The sequence below is a fragment of the Caretta caretta genome, chromosome 3 (genome assembly GCF_965140235.1).
Source record: "Caretta caretta isolate rCarCar2 chromosome 3, rCarCar1.hap1, whole genome shotgun sequence".
Lineage (NCBI taxonomy): Eukaryota > Metazoa > Chordata > Testudines > Cheloniidae > Caretta > Caretta caretta.
The window spans coordinates 22,791,672-22,814,011 of NC_134208.1; the positions used below are offsets into that span (position 1 = coordinate 22,791,672).

The 22,340-nt window shown below is 41.9% G+C and overlaps 1 protein-coding gene across 2 annotated transcripts in view; it reads left to right on the forward strand.

Annotated features, from left to right (window-relative positions):
• The window catches only part of LOC125634605 (uncharacterized), a 35,091-nt gene extending 14,500 nt beyond the window's left edge, over nucleotides 1-20,591 (forward strand). For both annotated transcript variants that reach the window (XM_048845590.2, XM_048845591.2), the window contains 6 exons: nucleotides 359-598; nucleotides 2,599-2,673; nucleotides 3,508-3,606; nucleotides 14,605-14,711; nucleotides 17,588-17,717; nucleotides 18,235-20,591. In XM_048845590.2, coding sequence (XP_048701547.2) covers nucleotides 359-598; nucleotides 2,599-2,673; nucleotides 3,508-3,606; nucleotides 14,605-14,711; nucleotides 17,588-17,717; nucleotides 18,235-18,290 — 707 coding nt within the window. In that variant the 3' untranslated portion in view covers nucleotides 18,291-20,591. The remainder of the gene's footprint in view (nucleotides 1-358; nucleotides 599-2,598; nucleotides 2,674-3,507; nucleotides 3,607-14,604; nucleotides 14,712-17,587; nucleotides 17,718-18,234) is intronic.
• The last annotated feature ends 1,749 nt before the right edge of the window (nucleotides 20,592-22,340 follow it).

The following is a 22,340-nucleotide window of genomic DNA, read 5'->3' on the forward strand; positions in this document are numbered from 1 at the left end:
CTGTACCTTTATGACCTTGAGTTATCTTTCCAGCCAAGGAAGAATGGACAAGACTCCTCCGCCGTTGTTCCTTAAACCTCTGAAGGGGTCACTGATGAGCTGTGTGATGCCGTTCTTTCCCACATGGGCTGAATGTGCACCTTCCAAGTGCTCTCAGCTTCTGCCAGTCCCAGACCGTGGGGCTCTGTCTTTTTGCTATTGTGTGTGTAAATATATTCAATGGGCTTTGAATCAGGTCCTTAGTGAAGTCAAAGGGCGTCTTTCCATTGACTCTGGATCAGGCCTTACATTTTTGTTTATCCTGTACAAGGTCCCAACCCTATTTAAAAAAAATCCATTTTAAATGTTTGTTTTCAAGAAAACCCTAGCAGAGTGTCACCCGGTACCTTGGTGGTTGAAGCAGTCTGTGATGGGAATGGGAAAGGAACTGTTTGGCCACACACTGTGAGTAGGACGGAGGACAACAGCAGTAGTGGACAGGGAGCTCTCTGTGAGTCAGGGACAAAGACAGACGATGGTTCCGCTGTAAGGAACTCGGAAGCCACAGGAGAAGAATCTGAGCCCACACGATCTGAAGAGGATGTTTTTTCCAATGTAGGTGAGTGTCCCCAGTAAACCAGCCCACTGCAGGAGTGCAGACTTTGGGCAAGGGAACATTCAGCCAGTTCTATTAACCTACCTTTATGGCATTTTCCTCCAGCCTGTTCATTGAACAGTGTTCACACTAGACTTTTTCTCTAGCATTAAGGCAAAGAACCAAAAACAGCTGGGGAGCAAAAAAACTCTGTGGCGGGAATCTGTTTGTGTCAAAGCTTGAGGACAGATTTCTAGATGTTGCCTTCCATTTTAGTAGATGCAAATTTCAGATGCATTGTTGGTGCAGTTTTGTGCTCACAGTATAACTCAGAGTACAAAGTCCATAGCTGCACCTGCAAATCAGAGAGTTAGCCCTGGTCTACACGGGGGGGGGGGGGGGGGGGGAATCGATCTAAGTTACGCAACTTCAGCTGCGAGAATAATGTAGCTGAAGGAGACGTACTTAGATCGACTTACCGTGGTGTCTTCATCGTGGTGAGTCAACTGTTGACGCTCCCCCGACGACTCTGCCTGCGCCTCTTGCAGTGCTGGAGTACGGGAGTTGACAGGAGAGCGCTCAGGGGTTTAGACTAGATGCGATAAATCGATCCCCGCTGGATCGATTGCTGCCCACCGATCCAGCAGGTAGTGAAGATACACCCTGAGACTCCTACCTGTCCTAAACCAAAGGTGCTAAACTGAACCCAGAAAGGTCAAAGCCCAGTCAAGAGGCAGCATGATTTAGCAAGTAGGGCACTGGACTGAAACTCAGGAGAGCTGGTTTCTATTCCCCGCTCTGCCACTGACCTGCTGTGTGACGTTAGGCAAGTCACTTCTGCTCTCTGTACATCTGTTTTGTCTCTAACTGTTGGTCTGGCTTCAGGGCAGGGACTGTGTCGCACCACGTTATATTGGTTGTGGCTTGCAAGCACTACTGTGATACAAATAATAGTAAGGCAAGGCTAAAAGTTTGATCTTTAGGAAGACCTTTCTCTTCCTAGTTTTGACAGTGTGTGATAAGAAAGTTGAAAAATAAAACAAAATAGATTTGCTCTAGGTAATGCCTCTTTTTATGGTTATTTTTACTACTTAATTCAAATCAGTATATGATTTTCATTAAGGTCCATCCTATTGAATTGAATTATACACAAGTCAGTAAGGTGACTTGTCTTCAGTAACCCAGCAGGCCAGAGATGTAAGATGGTGTAACTTAAGACTGCTGTACACTACGACTCCATTAAACTTAAAAGATGTACTGATATGAAAGGAATGTTGATGTAACCTACACACTCAGGAGCCACAAAGTTGTTACCCTACTTTAATTTTCACTTTCTTACAGTGTCAGTTGCTTTCCTTGCTCCACTCTTTTCTCTGGCCCCATCAGGAGGGATGTGTGTGTGTATTAACACCATTTCATACTCCCTTAGATTCAGTGGGCCAAATTCCCAGCTGATATATAAGGAGGGTTGCGTGCAAATGTATGTGGAAGTGGGTGAGAGTGCAAATCGGAGCAAGTCCATGATGAGCCTAAGTTGGTGCACTTTGAGAGGATCAGAAGAAGATGTAAACTTCCTCCAGATTAATGGTATTTTTATACTGCAATCTGAGGTGGGACTGCAGCATAGGTAGACATACCCACACTAGCTTTACCCATGCTAGCGTGGCTAAAAATAGCAGCGTAGACGTGGTGGCACTGGCTTCAGTGTGGGCTATTCCATATATACCTAGAATCCCCTGCGTGCTTGCACAGCCCACACTGAAGCCCATGCTACACTGCTATTTTTAGCTAGGCTAGCACAGATAAAGCTAATATGGGTATGTCTACCTGTGCTGCAGTCACAGGTCAGGTTGCAGTGTAGACATATCCTAAGAGGCTAACTTTTTCAGATTTGATTGTCCTCCCAGCAGCAGCAGCATTGGCCACAGGGTTGGGGAGGAGAGACTGAAACATTCTGAATGTGTCTGTTTGAAGCCACATGCACCAATTTTGAATGCCCTGTTTGGGTTTGTTTTTTAATCCAGGAACATGGGACGTTGCAGAAGCAAAAGCTTATCCTGTGACCTTTGGGACTTTACCAGAGCTGTCCATGGAGTTAAGTGAGTGGTCTTTCTGTGGACACTTTTGATTCACTTCCTCGTGAGTTTTCCATCACCCATATCCCCAGATGTGCACATACATTGTATGATGACAGCATCAAAAAGGCAAGCTGCTACAGGACAGAACTGCACAAACAGAACAAATATTTAGGGGAAGATTGAAAAAAAGGCCACAAAAACCATAATCTTGGACATGAAGAAGAATAAACAAGAAAAAATATTATGAGAAGAGCTAATCCATAATACAAGTATTTTAAAAGATTGATGTGCTGTAAGGAGTTACTCAGCACTTGTATGAGTGAACTCTGCACTTTCAATTATTTACAAATAATCATCAAGCAAAGCTTTGGCTTCCTTCTTTCTATGAGCTTTTTCTCTCTGTCCTACTTTTCATTACGTGTAAAAAGGGATAACTGTGGACCTGATTCACCTCTCTTTCAAGTCAATAGGAGTCTTACTGTTAACTTGAATAGGGAGTTGGATCTGGCTTTTTACCAGGTGTATAATGGATGAGGTCTTTGTTTTGTAGGAACTAAAACTTCAATTTGATGTCTCTGAAAGTCATTTGCCAGCAGAACAGATTACGACTTTGAACAATACATGTTCAATCACTGTTCAGAGGGATATTCTGATAGTAATTTAATCATGTACTGTTCTTGTCCAGCCTTTTAAAATAAGTTCAGTGTTATGAGCAACATAAATTAATTTTGCAGCTTAAATTCCATAATGCTGCAGCTGTGCTGATCAGGAAAGTATTAATTGGCCTTAACAATGTGAATATACCTAAGTGATTGTTTTTGTTTTTTATTAAAAGGCATACTTGTTTCTATTCAGGTAATCTGAAGAGTAAATCATCTCAGGACAGCCCCTCCAAATATAATTGGAATGCCAGCTTACCCTTCCTCACAGTGGATGATGCATGGCTTGGGCAGCGTATGTTCAATTTTCTGATTGATTGATTGATTTATTTGTTTGTTTATTGTCTGTGGAGAGATGAATGCAGGTTGCTTTTTGCCTTTGTCGTTTGAGCATAAAGAAATAAGAGACTATCTACCAAGTATCTATTGGCCAGTTGGACTGCTTGCTTGAGGAAGGTGAGCGGAATTCAGTGCGCACTCAGGGTAAAATTCAGATGGGGGCCTGATTTTACAAAGTGCTGAGGACCCCCAACTCTAGCTGAAATGAATCAGAAGTGCAAGTGCTTTACACCTCCAAAAATCTGGCTGATGGTTAATAATATCGTTAATTGTAATTGAAAAGTTCCTTCTTGCTTCTTTTATAAATAACACTTTAGTTTATTAGAACTGAATGAAGTTTACAAATCAGATTTTCTTTTTAGCATTTATCCTGGTTGTTTACTTTGTGCACGTCTATCATCTTGAACAAGACTGTTCATTTTTACTTTAGTTACAATACATTTCTAATCAGTTTCTTTTCCAGGTTCTTAGCATAGTGCTGCAGTATTTGGGTTGCAGACATTTCAGGGAATTGTTCATCTCTTTGTTTTTAAGTTTCGGTTGGGATTTTTTTTTTAAATTCACAGAAACATTTTATTTCATAAAAACTTGGGTTTTGCAAAATCTAAATTTGGGAGTAAATTTGACTTGACAGTATCTCTTTTAAAGATTTGTTTTAATAATAGAATTTCAGCATGAATTTTGAGCTTTGTTTGTTTAAACTACAGGGTTAAAGAAACACTGTGGATATGATTTCTCTGTATTTTAAGAATGTGTTACTAGTCAACATAGGTTATTAATGTTAAAAACAAGTTAAAGTTAGATTTGCTTTTTATTATTTCATAGATTCTAAGGCCAGAAGGGATCATTGTGATCAATGTACTTTATCAATGTACTATATTTATTTATTAACATCTGATGAAGTGAGCTGTAGCTCACGAAAGCTCATGCTCAAATAAATTGGTTAGTCTCTAAGGTGCCACAAGTACTCCTTTTCTTTTTGCAATGTACTTTATGTATTTTGTTTACTTTTCTCGCTTCATTCAACTTAGATGGTGAAACTAAAGTGGACAGCTTGTAGTTGATGTGGCATCTTGGTTCCCACGCACTAGCACGATGCTGGAATGTTTGGGGGAAAATGGCTTCATTGATATATTTATAAAAAATAATTAAAAATGTATTAACTTCTGTCAAGAAACTTATTTTAAAAACCAGAACCTAAATTTGGGATCCTGTTAGTATCCCTTAAAACATAAGGGGAGAAATCCTGGACCCATTGAAGTCAGTAGGAAAACTCCCATTGATTTAATTGAAGGCAGGATTTCAACCAAGGTTTTCTACTGGATAGTGTTTGAATTTTAGAATCTGTGGGAAAGACCTATATAGATCTTGGAAGGTGAGGCTGGCACAAGTGGTATGGGTATCTGGTAGCTTCTTCTCTGCACCTTTTGGCTAAGATCCAGTGAAGTATCTAATTATACTTCTGCTGGTGGGGTACTCTATCCTGCATGACCTCTTTCATCTCTAACTTCTATGGTCATCCTAACTAAAAAGGAATCCGGAATGACTTCCTGAATAGAGGAAGCAGATATTAATCTGCTGCCATCTTTCCATTTCTGCCCAGCACTAATTAAGATTCTGGAACAGACACAACAGCTTGCCTGTCACTGGATTTTATAAATAACATATTTTATTAAAGAAAAACAAGTGTTCCCAGCTCATTGCACTCTATTTATCTTGATGGAGCTGTTTAGATATGCCAGACACTTGGCATTATAACTTCTGAGCATAGTCCTGGCTACACATGAGTAAGGAGGATGGCAGCATAGGTGGCTTTTCCATTGGTACTTCCTTGTATTTTATTTGACATATGCTACTGTTTGAGCATTTTGTGTTTGATTCGCAGTTGGACAGGGAAACAGAGCTTTTCTGCTTCCATGGAATAGCATCACGTTTAACTGACAGCTTGAATATATAGCTGTGAACTCTGCAGCTGTTGCTATTCACTGTACATTTAATTGAAAGAGGAAATGGAAGGTTTTCTGCATACAGCAGCTTTTTTGTAATTATTATTATTCTTTATTACTATTTTTGATTTGCATTGTGCAGCATTGATCAGATAGCAAAATGAAGGGGAAGTCACTAACATGTATTCCTTCGATTTAGCTGAGATAATGCCTGGCATTAGGGTTTGTGCTGGCAAGTGACTTAGCTCTTTAAACAAGGCCTATTAACTGTTTCAGATATGAGGACTAAAAATGTTACTTATAACTTGAAGACCACAAGATGTTACTTCGACACATCCAGAGGAATACAGTCAATCAATTTCTTTTAATTTCCCTAGCAATTTTTTGGTAGGACTTCATAGTGGTTAGAACAAGGGACTAGGCGTCATGAGCCTGGGGCTCTGTTATTAGCTCTGCCACTGGCTCATGGACAAGTCACCCTCTCTGCTCCAGTTTATCCATGATAAAAATAATGACCTATTGCACAGAGGGTGGGTAGGGTTGAGACTTGCATCCAAACTGCAATCAGTGTAACAGCTCATCTGGCAGGATAACTCTGGAGAATGTAAAACATTCTACTAAGTAAATACAGCATTTTTCATTTTCATGCAGTTTGTCTTTTTAACTGGTGACTTGGCCTTGTCCCATCATGTCTGCTAAAGGCAGATTTTCTTGGGGACCTGTAGGCTACCCCTATGTCTCATGACTTGCTTTCTTCATTCTGCACTGAAGTCAAAATGCATTTCAATTCTTTCATGTCAAGAGAATAACCAGAATCCATTCAGACAAAGAAAAGTCTCCAGTCTTGGATTCACCTATGACTTTCATATGTAGCAAATTATTCCAAAGGAACATGCAGAGTGAGGACACCTTCTATCTGGTTGACACTAGTTCAAACATTTTTAGTGAAACCGTTTCATCTGTAACACTTATAAGTAAGGCTATGTTTTAGTCATGGGTATTTTTAGTAAAAGTCATGGACAGGTCATGGACAGTAAACAAAAATTCATGGCCTGTGACCTGTCCATGACTTTTACTAAATATCCCTGACTAAAACTTGAGAGGCGGTGGGGGGTTAGCTCAGGAGGGTGGCCCGGGGCAGTGGGGAAGTTGGCAGGGCTGGGGCAGGCTCCCTACATGGCTCCTGGGAAGCGGCGACCCCAGCTTCTAGCTCCACGTGCTGCCTCCACTCCACGCCAAGCCCTGGTTCTGAAGCTCCCATTGGCTGGGAACCATGACCAATGGGAGCTGCGGGGGCGATACCTGTGGGCAGAGGCAGCACGTGGAGCTAGGAGCTGAGGGAGGGGAATTGTCGTCGCCCTTCTGGGGGACCCCCCCCAGGTAAGCCTCGCATCCCAGCCCTGAGCCCCCCCACACCCAAACTCCTGCTGGTGGGGGCGGGGGGACCCAAGATTGCCCCAGCAGCGGCTGGTCCGCCTGGCCCAGGGGCTGCCCGAGCTGCTCAGGTGGCCCCCAAGTCAGGTGCACCGGCTGCTGCAGAAGTCACGGAGAGTCATGGAATCCATGACCTTCATGACAAACATGGAGCCTTACTTATAAGTAAACCTTAGATGGGAATTTCCTGCCTGTGCTAAATGGATCCTAGTAGCTCTCCAAGTCAATGTTCTTTGGTACTTTGGTGTTGTTGTCCTAGCAGGAAGTATTCTACACTCTCTGTAATACAGCCCTCTGCCCTTCCCAGATATTACTGCAGCAACCACATAAAGATTGACTGCAATGGATTGGCTGAGCAGTTGCTCCAGCTGTACTGAGGATTGTGTTTCAGCAAATCAAGATCTCACAGGAACAAGTTGGTCACCTTGAGGAGAAGAGACCCTGATTACATAGGGTCAAAAGCAGTTGGCTGAAGCCTGTAGAGTGTAAAACTTTTAAATGGTTTCCTGAAACACTATAGTGACGCATCAGAATCAGTTTCTCTCATCAAAGGGTGGCACCCAGTGTGCTGTAACTCTATCTTGCCGCTTCATCCAGCTACATCCTTACATTCCACCCATTCAGCACTACAGCCGTTCTTCCCAGCCATTGGGCTAGACAAGCTGCATCCTCTTTGGCTCCTCCCACCCCACCTATCCACCAGATCCCACTGCATCTGTTCCCTTGCCCGTTTAGTACTTCTTCTCTGCGCTTGTCTCCACTTACCAGGGGATCAACACACGATGATCGATCCACCAGGGGTCGATTTAGCGGGTCTAATGAAGACCCGCTAAATCGACTGCCGATCGCTCTCCCGTCTACTCCGGTACTCACCGAAATGAGAAGCATAATGTAAGTTGACAGGAGGGTTTCTCCCATCGACCCAGCGAGGTGCAGACACTGCAGTAAATCAACCTAAGGTATTGTTGACTCCAGCTTGTTGACTCCAGCTACATTATTTACGTAGCTGGAGTTGTGTAACTTAGGTCAACTTAACCCCGTAATATAGATCTGCCCTCCCACTCCATCTCTTATTACTTCTTTTGCCTGCCAGCCTGAAGCGTAGCTAACTGCCCTCTTGCAGTGGTAAAATAACAGGAAAGTAAGGAGCTTTTCTTGCTTGAGTTTGGAACAGCTTCCTGCTCACAAGAGTCAGTAACTTCTGATAATATTTAGACAATAGAACTTAAGAGTTTCGAACACCAGAGTTATGAACTGACTGGTGAATCACACACCTTGTTTGGAACCAAATGTATGCAATCAGGCAGCAGCAGAAATAACAAAACAAAAATGCAAATACACTACAGTACTGTGTTAAATATAAACTACTAAAAAAAAAAAGAACATTATTTTTAAAGAAAAGATTTGACAAGCTAAGGAAACTTTCTGTGCTTGTTTCGTTTAAATTAAGATGGTTGAAAGCAGCAATTTTCATTTGCATATTAAAGTTTCAAAGTTGCATTAAATCAATGTTCAGTTGTAAACTTTTGAAGGAACAACTATAATGTTTTGTTCAGAGTTACCTACAACCTCCGTTTCTGAGGTATTCATAGCTCTGAGGGTCTACTGTAATACCTTATTTATATAGTAATCCTGAAGGATCTTAAAGCACGTAACAAATTACAGAGTGTGTACAGAAAACACTTCAGCCAGCACTGAAAAGCTCCCCAAGTGGCATGTTCTAGCTCTTTGACAGCAACACTGCACTGCACAACAGTTTAGGGCAGAAAGTAAAGAATCCTGCTATGTCCAGCTGAAACTGCAGGAGAATGTGGATAGGTAGCAAGTAATTAAACAAACTGGAACAAGTCAGAACATCATAGTTAGGTCCCTACCAAATTCACGGCCATGAAAAACGTATCACGGAACATGAATTCTGGTCTTCCCCCATGAATTCTGGTCTTCTGTGTGCTTTTACCCTATACTATACAGATTTTATGGGGGGAGACTAGAATTTCTCAAATTGGAGGTCCAGACCCAAAAGAGAGTTTCAGGGGGTTGCAAGTTATTTTAGGGGTGTTGGAGTATTGCCACCCTTACTTCTGCACTGTCTTCAGAGCAGGGCAGCTGGAGAGTGGCGGCTGCTGACTGGGGGCCCAGCTCTGCAGGCAGCAGCGTAAAAGTAAGGGTGGCAATACCGTACCCTGCCATCCGTACTTATGCGCTACTGCTGTCGGCCGCTCTGCCTTCAGAGCTGGGCTCCCTGCCAGCAGCCGCTGCTCTCCAGCTGCCCAGTTTTGAAGGCAGTACCGTCGCCAGCAGCAGCACATAAGTAAGGGTAGCAGTACCGCAAAGCCCCCCACAATAACCTTGCACCCCTCCCCCCGACACCTTTTTTGGTCAGGACCCCTACAATTATAACACTGTGACATTTCAGATTTAAATTGCTGAAATCATGAAATTTAATATTTTAAAATCCTATGACCGTGAAATTGACCACAATGGACCACGAATTTGGTAGGGTCCTAATCATAGTTAATGGACCTGCTCTTGTGAAAGTGCTCAAGGGATTTTTTAATGACCACAAGGGATCATCAAGATCTTGGTTTTACATAATATCCAGAAGACAGCACGTTTAGCAGCACAGTACCCCCAGTGCCACAGGGAATTGGTTCATTACTGACCCAGAGGGAAGCATACTAATGTGACACTAAGCACCATGGGTGTAATTTGGGCAGATACAGGGAGGCATTGCCCCCCCAAACAGAGGCGAAGGGTATGGGGGTGTCAAGCAGGGTCACATGACACTCTCTCCCCATTTCTGCAAGCGCTGAGCTGCCCTGCAAGGCTTGCTCTGCTCGGTCTGCCTGGGAGTGGAGCTCTTTCTCCCATGCTGCTCCTCCTCCCTCCCAGCCCCCCGCACGTTTTGGCTGGCAAGGAGCAGATGGGTGCGATGGAGCAACTGTTCTCCTGCGCTCTGTGTCACTGTCTTGGCAGCTCAACGCCACCTCCTGGGTCCTAGTGCCCACCTTTCTCCTGTACAATGGTGAGTGCAGGGGGGGCAGGGCAAGGGGGCCGGGGTGGGGCTGGGGTAAATGCAGTGCAAGGGGGGGAAGATTCTGGGATAGGGAAGGGGGAAGAGAAGGGGCTGGGGGTTCGGGTGAGGTCGAGGACAGTGGGGAGAGGTAGGGGGATACGGGAATGGGCAGGGGTCAGCAGGAGCCTGGCATGTGGCGTCCCCTTGGTGGAAGCAGCAGCCCTAGCAGGGAGGCGGCCGCAGCAGCATCAGAGCAGCGACATCGCTGCAGCAGCTGGGGCTCCTCCATTGGGCTGTCCCGTCCCCACCAGCTCTGGCAGCCCCGGTGTAACTCTAGGCGGGGGGAGAGAATCAGTGAGCCAAGGGAACTGGCTTCAGTGTGCACATGTGTGCGTGCACGCTTTGCCTCCCCAAATATAGCAGTCAAACTGTGCCTATGCTAAGCACCCCGGTATTCACACACTGCGCAGAATTGTAACAATCTCTGAATGAAATATGCCTTGTGAGGTATCTTTTGAAAACCAGTAACTCACTGATCATAAATATTCTTGCATGATGTATGCACATAATGGGTATTAAGATAGGTACTAGATTTATGACTAAAGTGTGTATAAGCCAAGCTTGTCGTGGGAGCTGGTAAACAGGTCTGCTTAGACAAAGGAATGTGTATTTGATCCTTTCACCAGCCCGATCTTCTTCAGGCAAAAACTGCAAAGGTCCATATTTACATATAAGCAGTAAACAGGACCATCAAGACGGCAGTGGGAGGAGATGGCAGGAAACAGAACAATTTGCATTTCAGCAAACACAAGTGGGGGAGGAAAGAGCATGGAGCTTCCTTCACCACCAGACTCTGTCACCTCCCTCACAACTTGAATAAGCTTTACTTTCAGGAGCAACCTACAGAAGAATATACTCCAAAAGTTTGCTGGTCTGTAAAGACAAAGGGGGCCGAACCTCAAGTGATAAGCAATTGAATCAACTGATTGTATACAATGTTACTGTATTATAAAAGTGTGTAGAGTGAGGTCTTTTCTGAAAGCTAATGACACACTGGTGATTAATACCATTGTGAAATGTCTGTATTAACATTATGAGGAAATGTGGATAGTTAATGATATTATGTTTTAAAGTCTGTGGCCAAACAGGGATAAACAAATTCCTTCCCAGACAGGAGAGACGGCAGCCTGTTTATCTGTCTCCTATGTAAATTAAGCATGGTGGAATCAAAACAATGGAAGGACCATTTACATACAGGGGGGATGGGAGGCCCACAGGAAGGGAAGAACAGCATGAGGTCATCCTGCCTCTTGAAACAAAGTCATTGAACTTTGGGAAATGTAAGAAAGGACAGAAGCCATCTTTGGCATCCATCACTAGACAGACATAAGGAAACAGAGCTCTTGCAAGCTGAGAAAGATGGGTCCTTCAACCAAAGGGAGGTTGAAGACTCTGGAGACTGAATATAGGTGAGAAACCTGCTGAGGCAAAGATTGTACTTTCCTAGATTAATTTTTAGACTTTTAGATGCATGTTTTCACTTTTATTTGCTTGTAACCATTTTTAACTTTCTCTCGTACACGTGAACTCACTTAATACCCTGTCTTCTTTTGTTAATTAACTTGTTTTACTAATAATCAAAACCAACAGAGCTGTGTTTGAATGAAAGTGAATGTTAACTCCAGTTAAAGTGGCAAGCCGAGGGGTTTCTGTGTTTAGAGGACCAAATGGGCCTTATCACTTCTCTGAACCGTCCACGAGAGGGCTGGACATTGCAGAGCACACGGTTTTGTGCGAATTTTAGACTGTGAGCGTGTTGGAATCACCTTGCTGGTTGTAACCAAGGCTGGTGGAAGCCAGAGTGTGACTGTGAAGTGTTACTGGCAGGCTGCTGTGGTCAGAGTTACTGGACCAGGGCTGCAGCTATACATAGACACTCAAGGTGTGACCTGCATGCTTGTAGGTTGGTTATGAATATCCCAGGCAGCGAGTTACAGTAGCAAAGCATTTGAGGCACCCAAGGTTGCAGGGCAAGTGATGACACAACCTTTCACTGGTCTGGATTGCACTCCCAAACCCTATCACAACTGCATACTGAATCACCAGAGACTTCCCATAGAAATACTTTGGTTTTCTTGGAAGTCTCCCATTGAATTGTTGACTAGGCCAGGCTTTACCCTGTTTAGTTTTTGAGAGATGGCCCAAGATGGTACAGTTGCAGATCTAAAAACACTGGTTGTGTTACAAGTAATGTTTATAATACTATTGCAGGAGGGTTTAATGCAGCTGGAAGCTAAATGTGCAGTAAAACTGAAAGGGTCTTAAGCCAAAGCTTTAGAATAAGTACATTTAATTCTTTTTTTTTCCCCTGTAAAATCTAACAAATTATGAAAATTTTTATAATGAAATTCAATTTATTGTGAGCTGAATTTAAACAGCTTATGATTTAACAGATTTAGGGACAGTAACTTTGAGGTAAATAATAGTAATAACTGTATCACTAAGGCTCTGATCCTGCAGACACTTACCACATGTTTAGCTTTAAGCATATACATCATTCCTGGAGGGAAGTGAGCCATTGGGATTACGCATATGCTTAAAGTTAAGCAAGTGGGTGGGTAGTTGCAGGATCAGGGCCTTATTTAATATATTACTATTAAAATGATGGTTTATAATACATGCATCTTATCGTATATTCATTCCACCAAACTTCTTCCTCCCATTGGTGTTCACTTGCAGTTCAGTAAGTAATATAGCAGGGAAAAGTTAAGTGTAGCTGTACAGAATGGCTGCCTCATATTCACAATTTATGTTCGCTTATTACTATCTTTGTCTAGATCATTCATTTGGACATGCCTTCATCTATTCTAGATGTGTTCATTTACCCAACATATATGTACTCAGATTGACTTTTTATAAGAACATGTATTAGAAAATGTTTCCTTCCTTTTGATTAAGAAAATACATGTGAATGTCAAGAGGATGTTTTAAAATATAAAATTAGTTGAGCAATAAGTTTATCATCATTATATTAAATTGGCATTAAGTTGGACAAAGCAACCTTTTGGGAAAGTTTTCTTTTATTGCTGGTAGCAGTGTTTTGATGCTGATGCCTTTTCAGTTTGAAGAAACTTTTTCTGCTAGCTCAGGATTTATTTAAATTTGTTGTTATTTCAGGAGACAAGGTAGGTTAAAAGTTTTCTTTTATGTTTCAAAAATCCTTATCTCTGTTAAGATCTGAGGATTTTAGAACTGAAAAGGGGTTTTCAAAAAATCAAAAAGAACTTTCACAATTTTATGCTGCTTGTTTGCCTTTTGCCCTTCACTTGGACAAAGAAATTAGACTGGTCTGTTTTGCTCTCTGGTTTTCGGTCACTAGCACAGTGATTCTCAGACTGGTTGGTGGACCACTTGCTGGTAGTCTGTGAAGAGCTGGCATGTGACTGAGCTGGCTAGACTTTCAAAGATTTTAGACACCTAAAGTTCCAGATAGGTGCCAGGGGGAATTTTCAAAGGTACTTTCGCACATTAGGCACCTAACTCTTATACAGTGAATTGAAATCATTGGGAGGTAGGTGCCTTTGAAAATCCCAGTAGGTGCCTATCTGCATCTTTAGGCTCCTGAATAACATTGTAAATCTGGCTCATGATGCTGCAGCTACTTCTCTTTATTTACAACTATGAGAAACAGAATAGAACAGTGATGGGCAACCTGTGGCCCATGGGCCGCACGCAGCCCGTCAGGATAATCCACTGGCAGGCCATCAGATATGGGGAGCTGCTTCCCGTAGCTCCCATTGGCCGGGAATGGCAAACCTTGGCCACTGGGAGCTGGGGGAGGCTGTGCAAATGTAAACAGTCTGGCGGCCCGCCAGCGGATTACCCTCATGGGCCGCATGCGGCCCACTGGAATAGATGGAAAAGGGAGATGAAATCAAGAGAGTGACTAAATTTCTTTCAGAAAAGGAAAAGATGCATTGCATTGAGGACATTTACAAATGCCTAAATCCTTTCCTAATATTACAATTCCCTCAGAGCAATTGCTTTAGTTGCTACAGGGAATCTATACCATTGTGAATGGAAGAGAAGATAGTCCAGGAAACAATCTGTCTGTTAAGATGTGGACCACATCGCAGTGCCAGCCCCTGCACTAACATCATGCTGCAGTCTCTGCAAACACTTCAGGGAATCCCCTAAAAATAAAATGTTCTCAATGAAATTAAAAAAAAAAAATCCTTGAAAACATTTCTGTTAATATCAGGTTTTGTAAAGCCTGTTTCCCAAAGGGGATGGTGAAAGAGACTTTTACAGACTGTCTGCATGTTTTTGTGTCTTCCTTTAATTGTGCTTCTGGCCTGAAGAATTTAATCCCTTGTTGTTACACATCCCTTTAATCCCTTCAATTGATACACACTTTTAATACGATACAAATACACACATTCCCTTGTGCAGACGGTGAGATGTTAGATGTTTTACGTAATGTTTGTTTTGCTAGTACAGGCCGAGGAAGTAATATTATAGATTTGAATGTAATTCATTCATGTGGTTATATTAACAGATGATCCCTTAGCAATTGACCTCAATTCCGATTGGAATGCTCCCACAGAGGAGTGGGGAAACTGGCTGGGAGAGGAGGAGACGTGCACAGGACCAGAGAGAGAGAAGGTGAGGGAATGACATACGTGAATGTGTGAGCATTGCCACGTTCAATGAAAAGCAATCAAGGGAGAGCCTGGGTTGGACGGTGAGATCACCCCTCCGCGACCTGTTTGGGGTATCTAGTGCTGCAGGTGGGCACAGGCACTGCATTCCCATGTCATGCTAGGACTGACCCAAGGGCACAGTGGGAGGAAAAGGCTCCTTGTGCCAATTCCTCCTCCTCTCACTGCCGTGTGTTTACTTTTGGGGACTAGTTGCAATCCAGCCTCATAAATCTGAAGTCAGCTGATTTCTGCGAGTTTATCAGCAGTGTGGTGGTGCTGTTACGTGCAATCAGTGTTCAGTCTGTTTGCCATGCTGCAGAAAAGCACTCCTACTGAGGCTGACATTCCAGAATGTCTGAGCCCTAACTGATCAAAGTCCACAGCAAACACAAGAAACCTATTTTCACACCTTCCCATTTTGTTCACAGGTACATATTCAAATGAGAGCATTCAGTTAAACTGACGTTCACAACTTGGGCAGACAACCCAAGGCACAATGCTTGCTGACTAAACTCCTTCTCCTACTAGAAACCCAGGCAAAGGCTGCCAAGTTTATCAACTAGTCCAGGCAGGACTCTTTGAGAGTGGATGGAGAAGAGCTTTCGGAGCTCTTTGCAGGCAGCTCTCTCAGACCAGTCTATTAGATCCCACTTGGGCTGCTTGAACACAAGTCAGAGGCTCTAAAGAGAGTTTCCATAGAAAAAGGACCCGCAGATCCATTACATCAGCACATGGTTCTAGAGAAAGCTATCCCCAGCCTCCTCTAACAAAGGATACTGGGTCTTCAGTGCTGCTTAGGACTTGCCAAAAGGCAGAGAGGAAATTTGTTCCTGTCTCTCTGAAATGGCAAGAAAGAAAGTAGAACCCCAGGAAAACTTGGGTGGAGCTGAAGTGACACCTTTGAGTTTAATTGCTAAAAATGGATGTAGATAGTCTTCTCTGCTGTGAGGATCAGAGGCCCCCCCCCCCCAAAAAGTTGCAAGTATACTGTCAAGGGGACCCTGTCACAACATGGTATTCCCCTAACATGGCTATAAAATAGTTCAGTATTGCAGTGTAGATAGGAACAGGCTGTGTTAACTGTGGAAAATCCAGTGCTGTAACATGTTTCTGAGACATGTTTAAAACACACTTCAGCTCTGTCTGCACTGCAATCCTGAGCTGGGTTTTAACTGAATTGGGGGGCTGCAGTGTTGTAACCAGGTCACCTGACAGAATTTTCCATAGTATAGATGAGACCTTGGGCACCAATTAAGATTAAACAGGAACACCAATTAAGATTCTGCCATTTACAAGTTTACACAGCGAGAGTTCCCATAGAGAGCCCTGCAGGGTGAGGAGAATGTCATCTCAGCACACTTGGTATGGTTGGTGTTAAAAGTCACAACTATGAAGTGAGAGTACCGGTTCGCCCACCAGTCTGAAAAGTACTTGCTACTCTGAGGAAAGGGATGTGGAGAAAACCAACCAAAATATATTGAGTTTTTAATTGACTTTAACAACAGACACCTGGACTTAGTAAATTAACTCTGAACATTTACAGCAGTACAATATTCTTGGCCTTTCACACACCTTATAAGAGTCCATCTGTGGGATTGTGTATGCAAGACCTAACCTTTGGGACTTTTTTGCTCCCTCAACTGCTTGGGCTGCAGTGTCTGATATTGTCCCCAGCTTACATTAGAGCAACCTTTAGAGTGCTCCAATTTATGTCATCTGGTATTGGTCCCCAAAGGGTCATTGTAACAGCCAGGAATCTCTGGAGTACAGCCATGCCCTTTCCCCTCAACATGTCCCCTACATTGGCAGTTGCAAGGTGAGGAGGTGACTTAAGGGATGTCTACTCTGGAGCTGAAAGGTGTAATTTCTAGCCCAAGTGGACATATCCGCGCTAGCTGTGATAGAGCTAGCCTGCTAAAAATACAAATGTAACTGCAGCGGGCTAGCTACCCTGAGCATTAACCTGTTTGAGATCCTACACACCCCTAGATCCAGTTATGATAACTCAACACCACTTGAGGCTTCCCCTATGCAAGGGAATCCTCAGCTGTCCACTGTGTTGCTGCAAAGATAGCTTTGGAAACATAAACCAGTGTTACATGATTCCTAGACTTGGAAGGAACAAGCAGCTAGACTCCACTTTTGCAGCAGGAAGCTTTGAGGTTGGAGAACTAAAAGAGCTCTCATACACACAAACATTGGTGTCAATTTAGTCACTTAAGTTTGGCATGTATCTCCAAGAACTACCTTCATAAATCACTCCAGAATCCTTAGGCCTGCCCTATGTATACTGGTGTGATCATGGGGAACAGAAGTTGGTTACACTTGGGGGAGAAAGTGGCAAAAACTGGTTTTCAGGCTAATCCCAAATGTTGATGCTGGCTGCTGTGCAAGTTATTCATACAGAAATAGATATAAATAATGTAAACGTACAAGTCGAGATCCAGATATAGCTGCTCATGAGAATCTCTGTGCCTCCTCAGTGAGTTTTGTGGACTGTTGCCAGTTATCAACTTGCAGGATTGTGGACAAAAATTGGACTGCTCTACAGCTCTCCCTGAAAGCATTTTACTCCTCTTCCATGCACTGAGGATAATAAGGGCAAAGGTAGCGATGAGAAAAGGTTATAACACTTGACTCTTGTCTAAAACAAACATAGTAGCTGGGTAGATGACATGCTGCTAAGTCTAATCCTTTTAAAATTAGATTTGTCCTATGTTTCTTTTAAATACTTGAATTGCTTATTATATTTGCATTTTTTTCATATTTTATACTTGCATATACCTCATTTAACTTATACGCTTAGTTAAGCATATTATTTCATATTTATCCTTAAAGCCTCAGCAAGGTTGGGAAATGAGAACAGAGGAAGGTCCAAGGGAGCTGATATCTATGAAACACAGTAGTCATGCTATCTGTACCTCTTTCAAAATACCCGAGCACCCTGCTAACAATTTACCCCATAATGGTAAGTGATTATTTTTGCACTTTAAAGAACTGTGATTTCAGAATTTTTGGTAATCCCAGGAGTGTTTATCCATTTATTTATTTATTCATTAATTTTTTTAACTAAAATGTTAATGGCCTTTTTCTTTAGATGTATATGTTCACTTTTATAGAAAAGCACAATAACATTGTTTAATCAGCTGTTCTTTGACAAGGCCTGCATCTGCTCCTATTGAAGTTAATGACAAAATTCCCATTGATTTCAATAGGAGTAGGATCAGGACCTCTGCAGGATTTTTTTTTAAATGAAACAGGGTGACAGTGATAGATATGTACCTGATCCAAAGCACACTGAAGTTACTGAAAGTCCTTCCATTTATTTTAGTGGGCATTGGCTCAGGCCTGGTAAGCAGGTGTCCATTGAGAAATACATATGAACAACAAGAAGGATCATACGTTGGAAATTGTTTGGGTTTTGTCCAGCAACATGATTTTGGTGTGGAAGCTTTTTATAATCAGTGCTGCTGTTTGTATGGCAGATGTACCTGGTAAAAAGGAGAGGCGGAAGAGGAAGAAAATGAGGAGAGAGACTTGATGGGGCTGTGTAGCTGACAGTGTGAAAACCAAATAGCACGTGTGCTGATTAGCTGCAAGAGTTCTGCTTTCTGTGGTGATGCACTGAGCCCAAAGCAAAGAGAGGATCTAGAAGAATCCCAATAAATGGGAGAAGAGGAGAACAGGAACAGTGAGTGGGAGAAGAAGAGGGAGAGTGAGTGTGTGTGTGTGTGTATGAGAAGAGAGAGAATGAACCATGATAATGTGTGCAGGAGCTGGTGTTGAAACAGAATTGCTGTTTAAAAACAACCCACTGCCCTTGATCACTTAAAGAAAACTATTGAGTAGGTTTTAGCCCATTTGCATTAAAACCTTCAGTGTCCTATTACTTATCAACTTATCATGTTGTATGACATTACAGAATTAGTCAAAATCCATAAATGACTACGATTGTATTTAAATTCTATAGAGGATCCACCCTTTATTCCAGCCTCCATTTGCAATTTAAAATGTGACGTGAGCAGGTGTGCTCATTGACAGGTTAAAAATGTACACAAGGTGGGTAGTACATGCTAAAGCAGATGTAAGTCATAAGAAAGCAGTTGTTAGACCTACGAAGAACAGCACCGCTCACCCGCAAATCTTCTCTTGAATCTTTTTAACCCCTTGCAGCTGTTGAAGTTGGATTTTTACCTAACACAGTGACATTTTAAGCATGATCCTTTTGCTATAACTGTATTTTAGCCAGAGAGATCTTGTTGAGTATATTTTTCCAACCTGCAGTTTGGCAGTTTTTACCATTTTATTACTTAATTTCTAACATCATAAGCCAAGTATCCAGATGAAAGTTAAAAAAAATCTGATGTTTTTTATAGTGAAGGGCATATACTTCTCATCTTCAAAGGGCAATTTAAAACAGAAAATATCCAGTAAAGAAAAGCAAATTGTTCTACCTTAAATGCCAGGAGTCTGTGAAAGGTGTAAGGTTGACACCACTGGTGGCTCTTTATCCACAGAACTTCTACAACACAGCAGTAATGCTGCCCTGTACTGCCCAGAGAATGTGCCTCAACCCTGATCCATCTTGGCAAGGCCATCTCGATGGGTGAGATGATAGTTATTCAGTCTCTGTGCCTATTGAACTCTGATGAAACTGCTAAAAAGGGTTCCAGTTACTGTTGGGTGTAAAATGGACATTTGTTCCCAGTTGGTCTGACATCACAAAAGTCATTTCACATAGGCCACCGTCAGCTGTTAACAGCTTGGAGTCATTACCAGCTACAATCACACTGGAACCACTGAGCTAGAGGTAAAAAGCTCCATACCTCAATACCTTGAACCACACAGTCCCTGTTGCCAATGTATTTGTGTAAATGTAATCTTATCTAAAACCCTGAATGGTTACATGTTGGCTTTCACCCATGCTGTAGGATTTAAAGCATTAGTATCCCTTAAAGAAACTACTGCACAGAAATACTGTATTTATAATCGTGTTAGTCTGTATTCACAAAAAGAAAAGGAGTACTAGTGGCACCTAGGAGACTAACCAGTTTTCTAAAAGAGCAATTATCCTATGGGCTAAGCACCTTTGACACAAATTAAAGATACAGTTAATCAAAGTAATACCAGCAGCTAACCTACTACCATAAAACATCCCTCCCTCCACAGACAAGCGCCCCATCTAGCCCCTTCCTCACACAGAACCAGAGATAATAAATGAGCCTTGCAATATGCCCTGAAGGTGAACAAAATAAGATTAGTTCAGAGTCAGACACATAGTTTTGGGCTTTTTTCCCCATCACATAGGATATTTTTCATTCAATAGTACACTTTAGAATTTGCATATCTTAATGCTTACATATCAGTTAAGAGAAAATATAGGCAATTTATGAATGAGGCTAATAAAGCAAACAATATCTTCCCTGACAAGCAATTTGTTAATACATATGCATAAAACTAACAAGAAAATACTTGACCTTATTGGGAAAACAAATCTGGTAAGGATTAGGATTTAGAGGATGGATTAATTAAATATGTAAATAACAGGTAAAATTCTAGCCCCATTGAAATCAATGGCAAAGCTCCCATTAATTCCACTGTGGCCAGGGTTTTACCTGAAATCTTTATTTAGCAGCAGAAGATAATTTCCATTGCTGAATACAAAGAAAAATATCTTAATAAAAGATGTAAGAGAAGTTAATAAGGTTGGTAGACTCAGAATTTCACCAACCTTTTTCTATGTGTCTGTCTGCAAACTTTGCAATGTTGTGTAATGTTGTTTTATTTCCAAAGTGAAATGTTTTATTTGTACTTATTTTTCTAATAAAAAATATTAAAATCACTGGCAACAGCCGAGTAACTTCTGAGCAACCCTCCAGTAATAAGTGTGTGTTAGAGAGAAAGAGAGCTGGAGGAAAAAAGCTTTTCGGTGAGAAAATGTTTCATTTTCAGGCTTCCACAGGGATATTGTGAAGCCATTTTTCAAGAATGGAAAAATCTCTCAACAGTGTTTTTTTAAGGAAAATGTATTGAAGTTTTTCTTTTGTTAGAATAAAAGAACACATGCAGTGGGCAAATGACATTCACTTGTACAGCTGAGAGTCTGACAGTAACAAGAAACAGATTATAATACAACTCACACTGAAGTCAGCTGGACCGTGGCCACATTAGCAAACCTTGTAACCATATTTCCCCACTTGTGTGGCTTCCCCAGTGGTAGTAAGTGGTCACTGTAATGTAGACAGGGCTCAGATGTTCATACTATTGTGTCATCTAAACTTACGTACTATTAATGTGGAAATGAATAGTTATACAAAATGCCATAGTGAGGAGTATATGTCCCCAAGACTACAATATTAATCGAGCATGCCCTGCTGTATGCATGAACAATTTCAAGGCTGCTTGTACACTAGTATACTTTGGCTATAATTCACCACCAAAGGTGTCAGTGTTACTGGTATGAGCGGTGGAAGGGCTAGTGTAGGTTAAGGGTCAGGTTACATAGCAGGTAAAACTGCCTGAGCCCTGTCTTAATTACATCTTCCCTTATTGCTACCATGTGTGGAACTGCACAACCTACTAATCCATCTCTACCAGGATTACTTTCAACATTCCAAACCACAAGCCAGAGAAAATCAAAATGTTAAAAAATCAAATTGTCACAGAAATGACTTTTCCTACTACTCCTAAATGCAGAATTCTGACCCTCACAGCCAGCTATATTACCGTGGTCTGACACCCAGGACAGACCAGATTCAGCCTTGTACCAGTGCCTGTGTTCTATAAATAAAAATGTCATGACTGTAAAGTCTGTTATCTCGTGGCCCCACGGGCCTAGAAAAAGTAATCTTACCATTGAGGAGCAATTGCCAGTTTCCAAGGGGAGTCAGTGCTCACTTCTAGCCATGCAGTAGATGAGATATCTGAGTTTATATTTCTGACATTTTATGTACAAAAAAATTATCAGATAATTTTTAGAGGATTTTATGGTTCCTCCTCAGGCTTATACAGTTTGACACATGGTAACTAAAGCTTTACAGGCAAGGCATTATGAAAAATAGTCTGAATAACATTTTTAGAAATTATAAAACAATTGCAAGAGAATTTTTCTGTGATGTGTCACATCCAAAAATCCTGAAGATATGGTGAATAAAGTAGGCATCCAACCTCATGTTAATTAAAGCTTTACATGACCCTCTGTCGTACGTTCCCTATACCTAAAACTCCCATATTTCACCTAAAAAGAAAAGGAGTACTTGTGGCACCTTAAGAGGCTAACAAATTTATTTGAACATAAGCTTTCGTGAGCTACAGCTCACTTCGTATTTCACCTGCCTACTAACCCTCACCTTCAGATCCAGCTGTTGTAAGTAGTTTGGAGATGAGTTAAATGGCTTCTTACCAGTAAAAGGCAAGGTATAATAATCTAACTACATAAAGTATATGGGATTGGAGTATCACATTAAAGGACTCAAAAGGTGACAGTGTTAGATCAGTAAAAAAAGAATAAAAAAGCCACAAAGTTCAATGTGATTCATTTTATTTGGACAAACATTAAAAAAAATGCAAGTTTTCCAGAATTAGTCTCTTT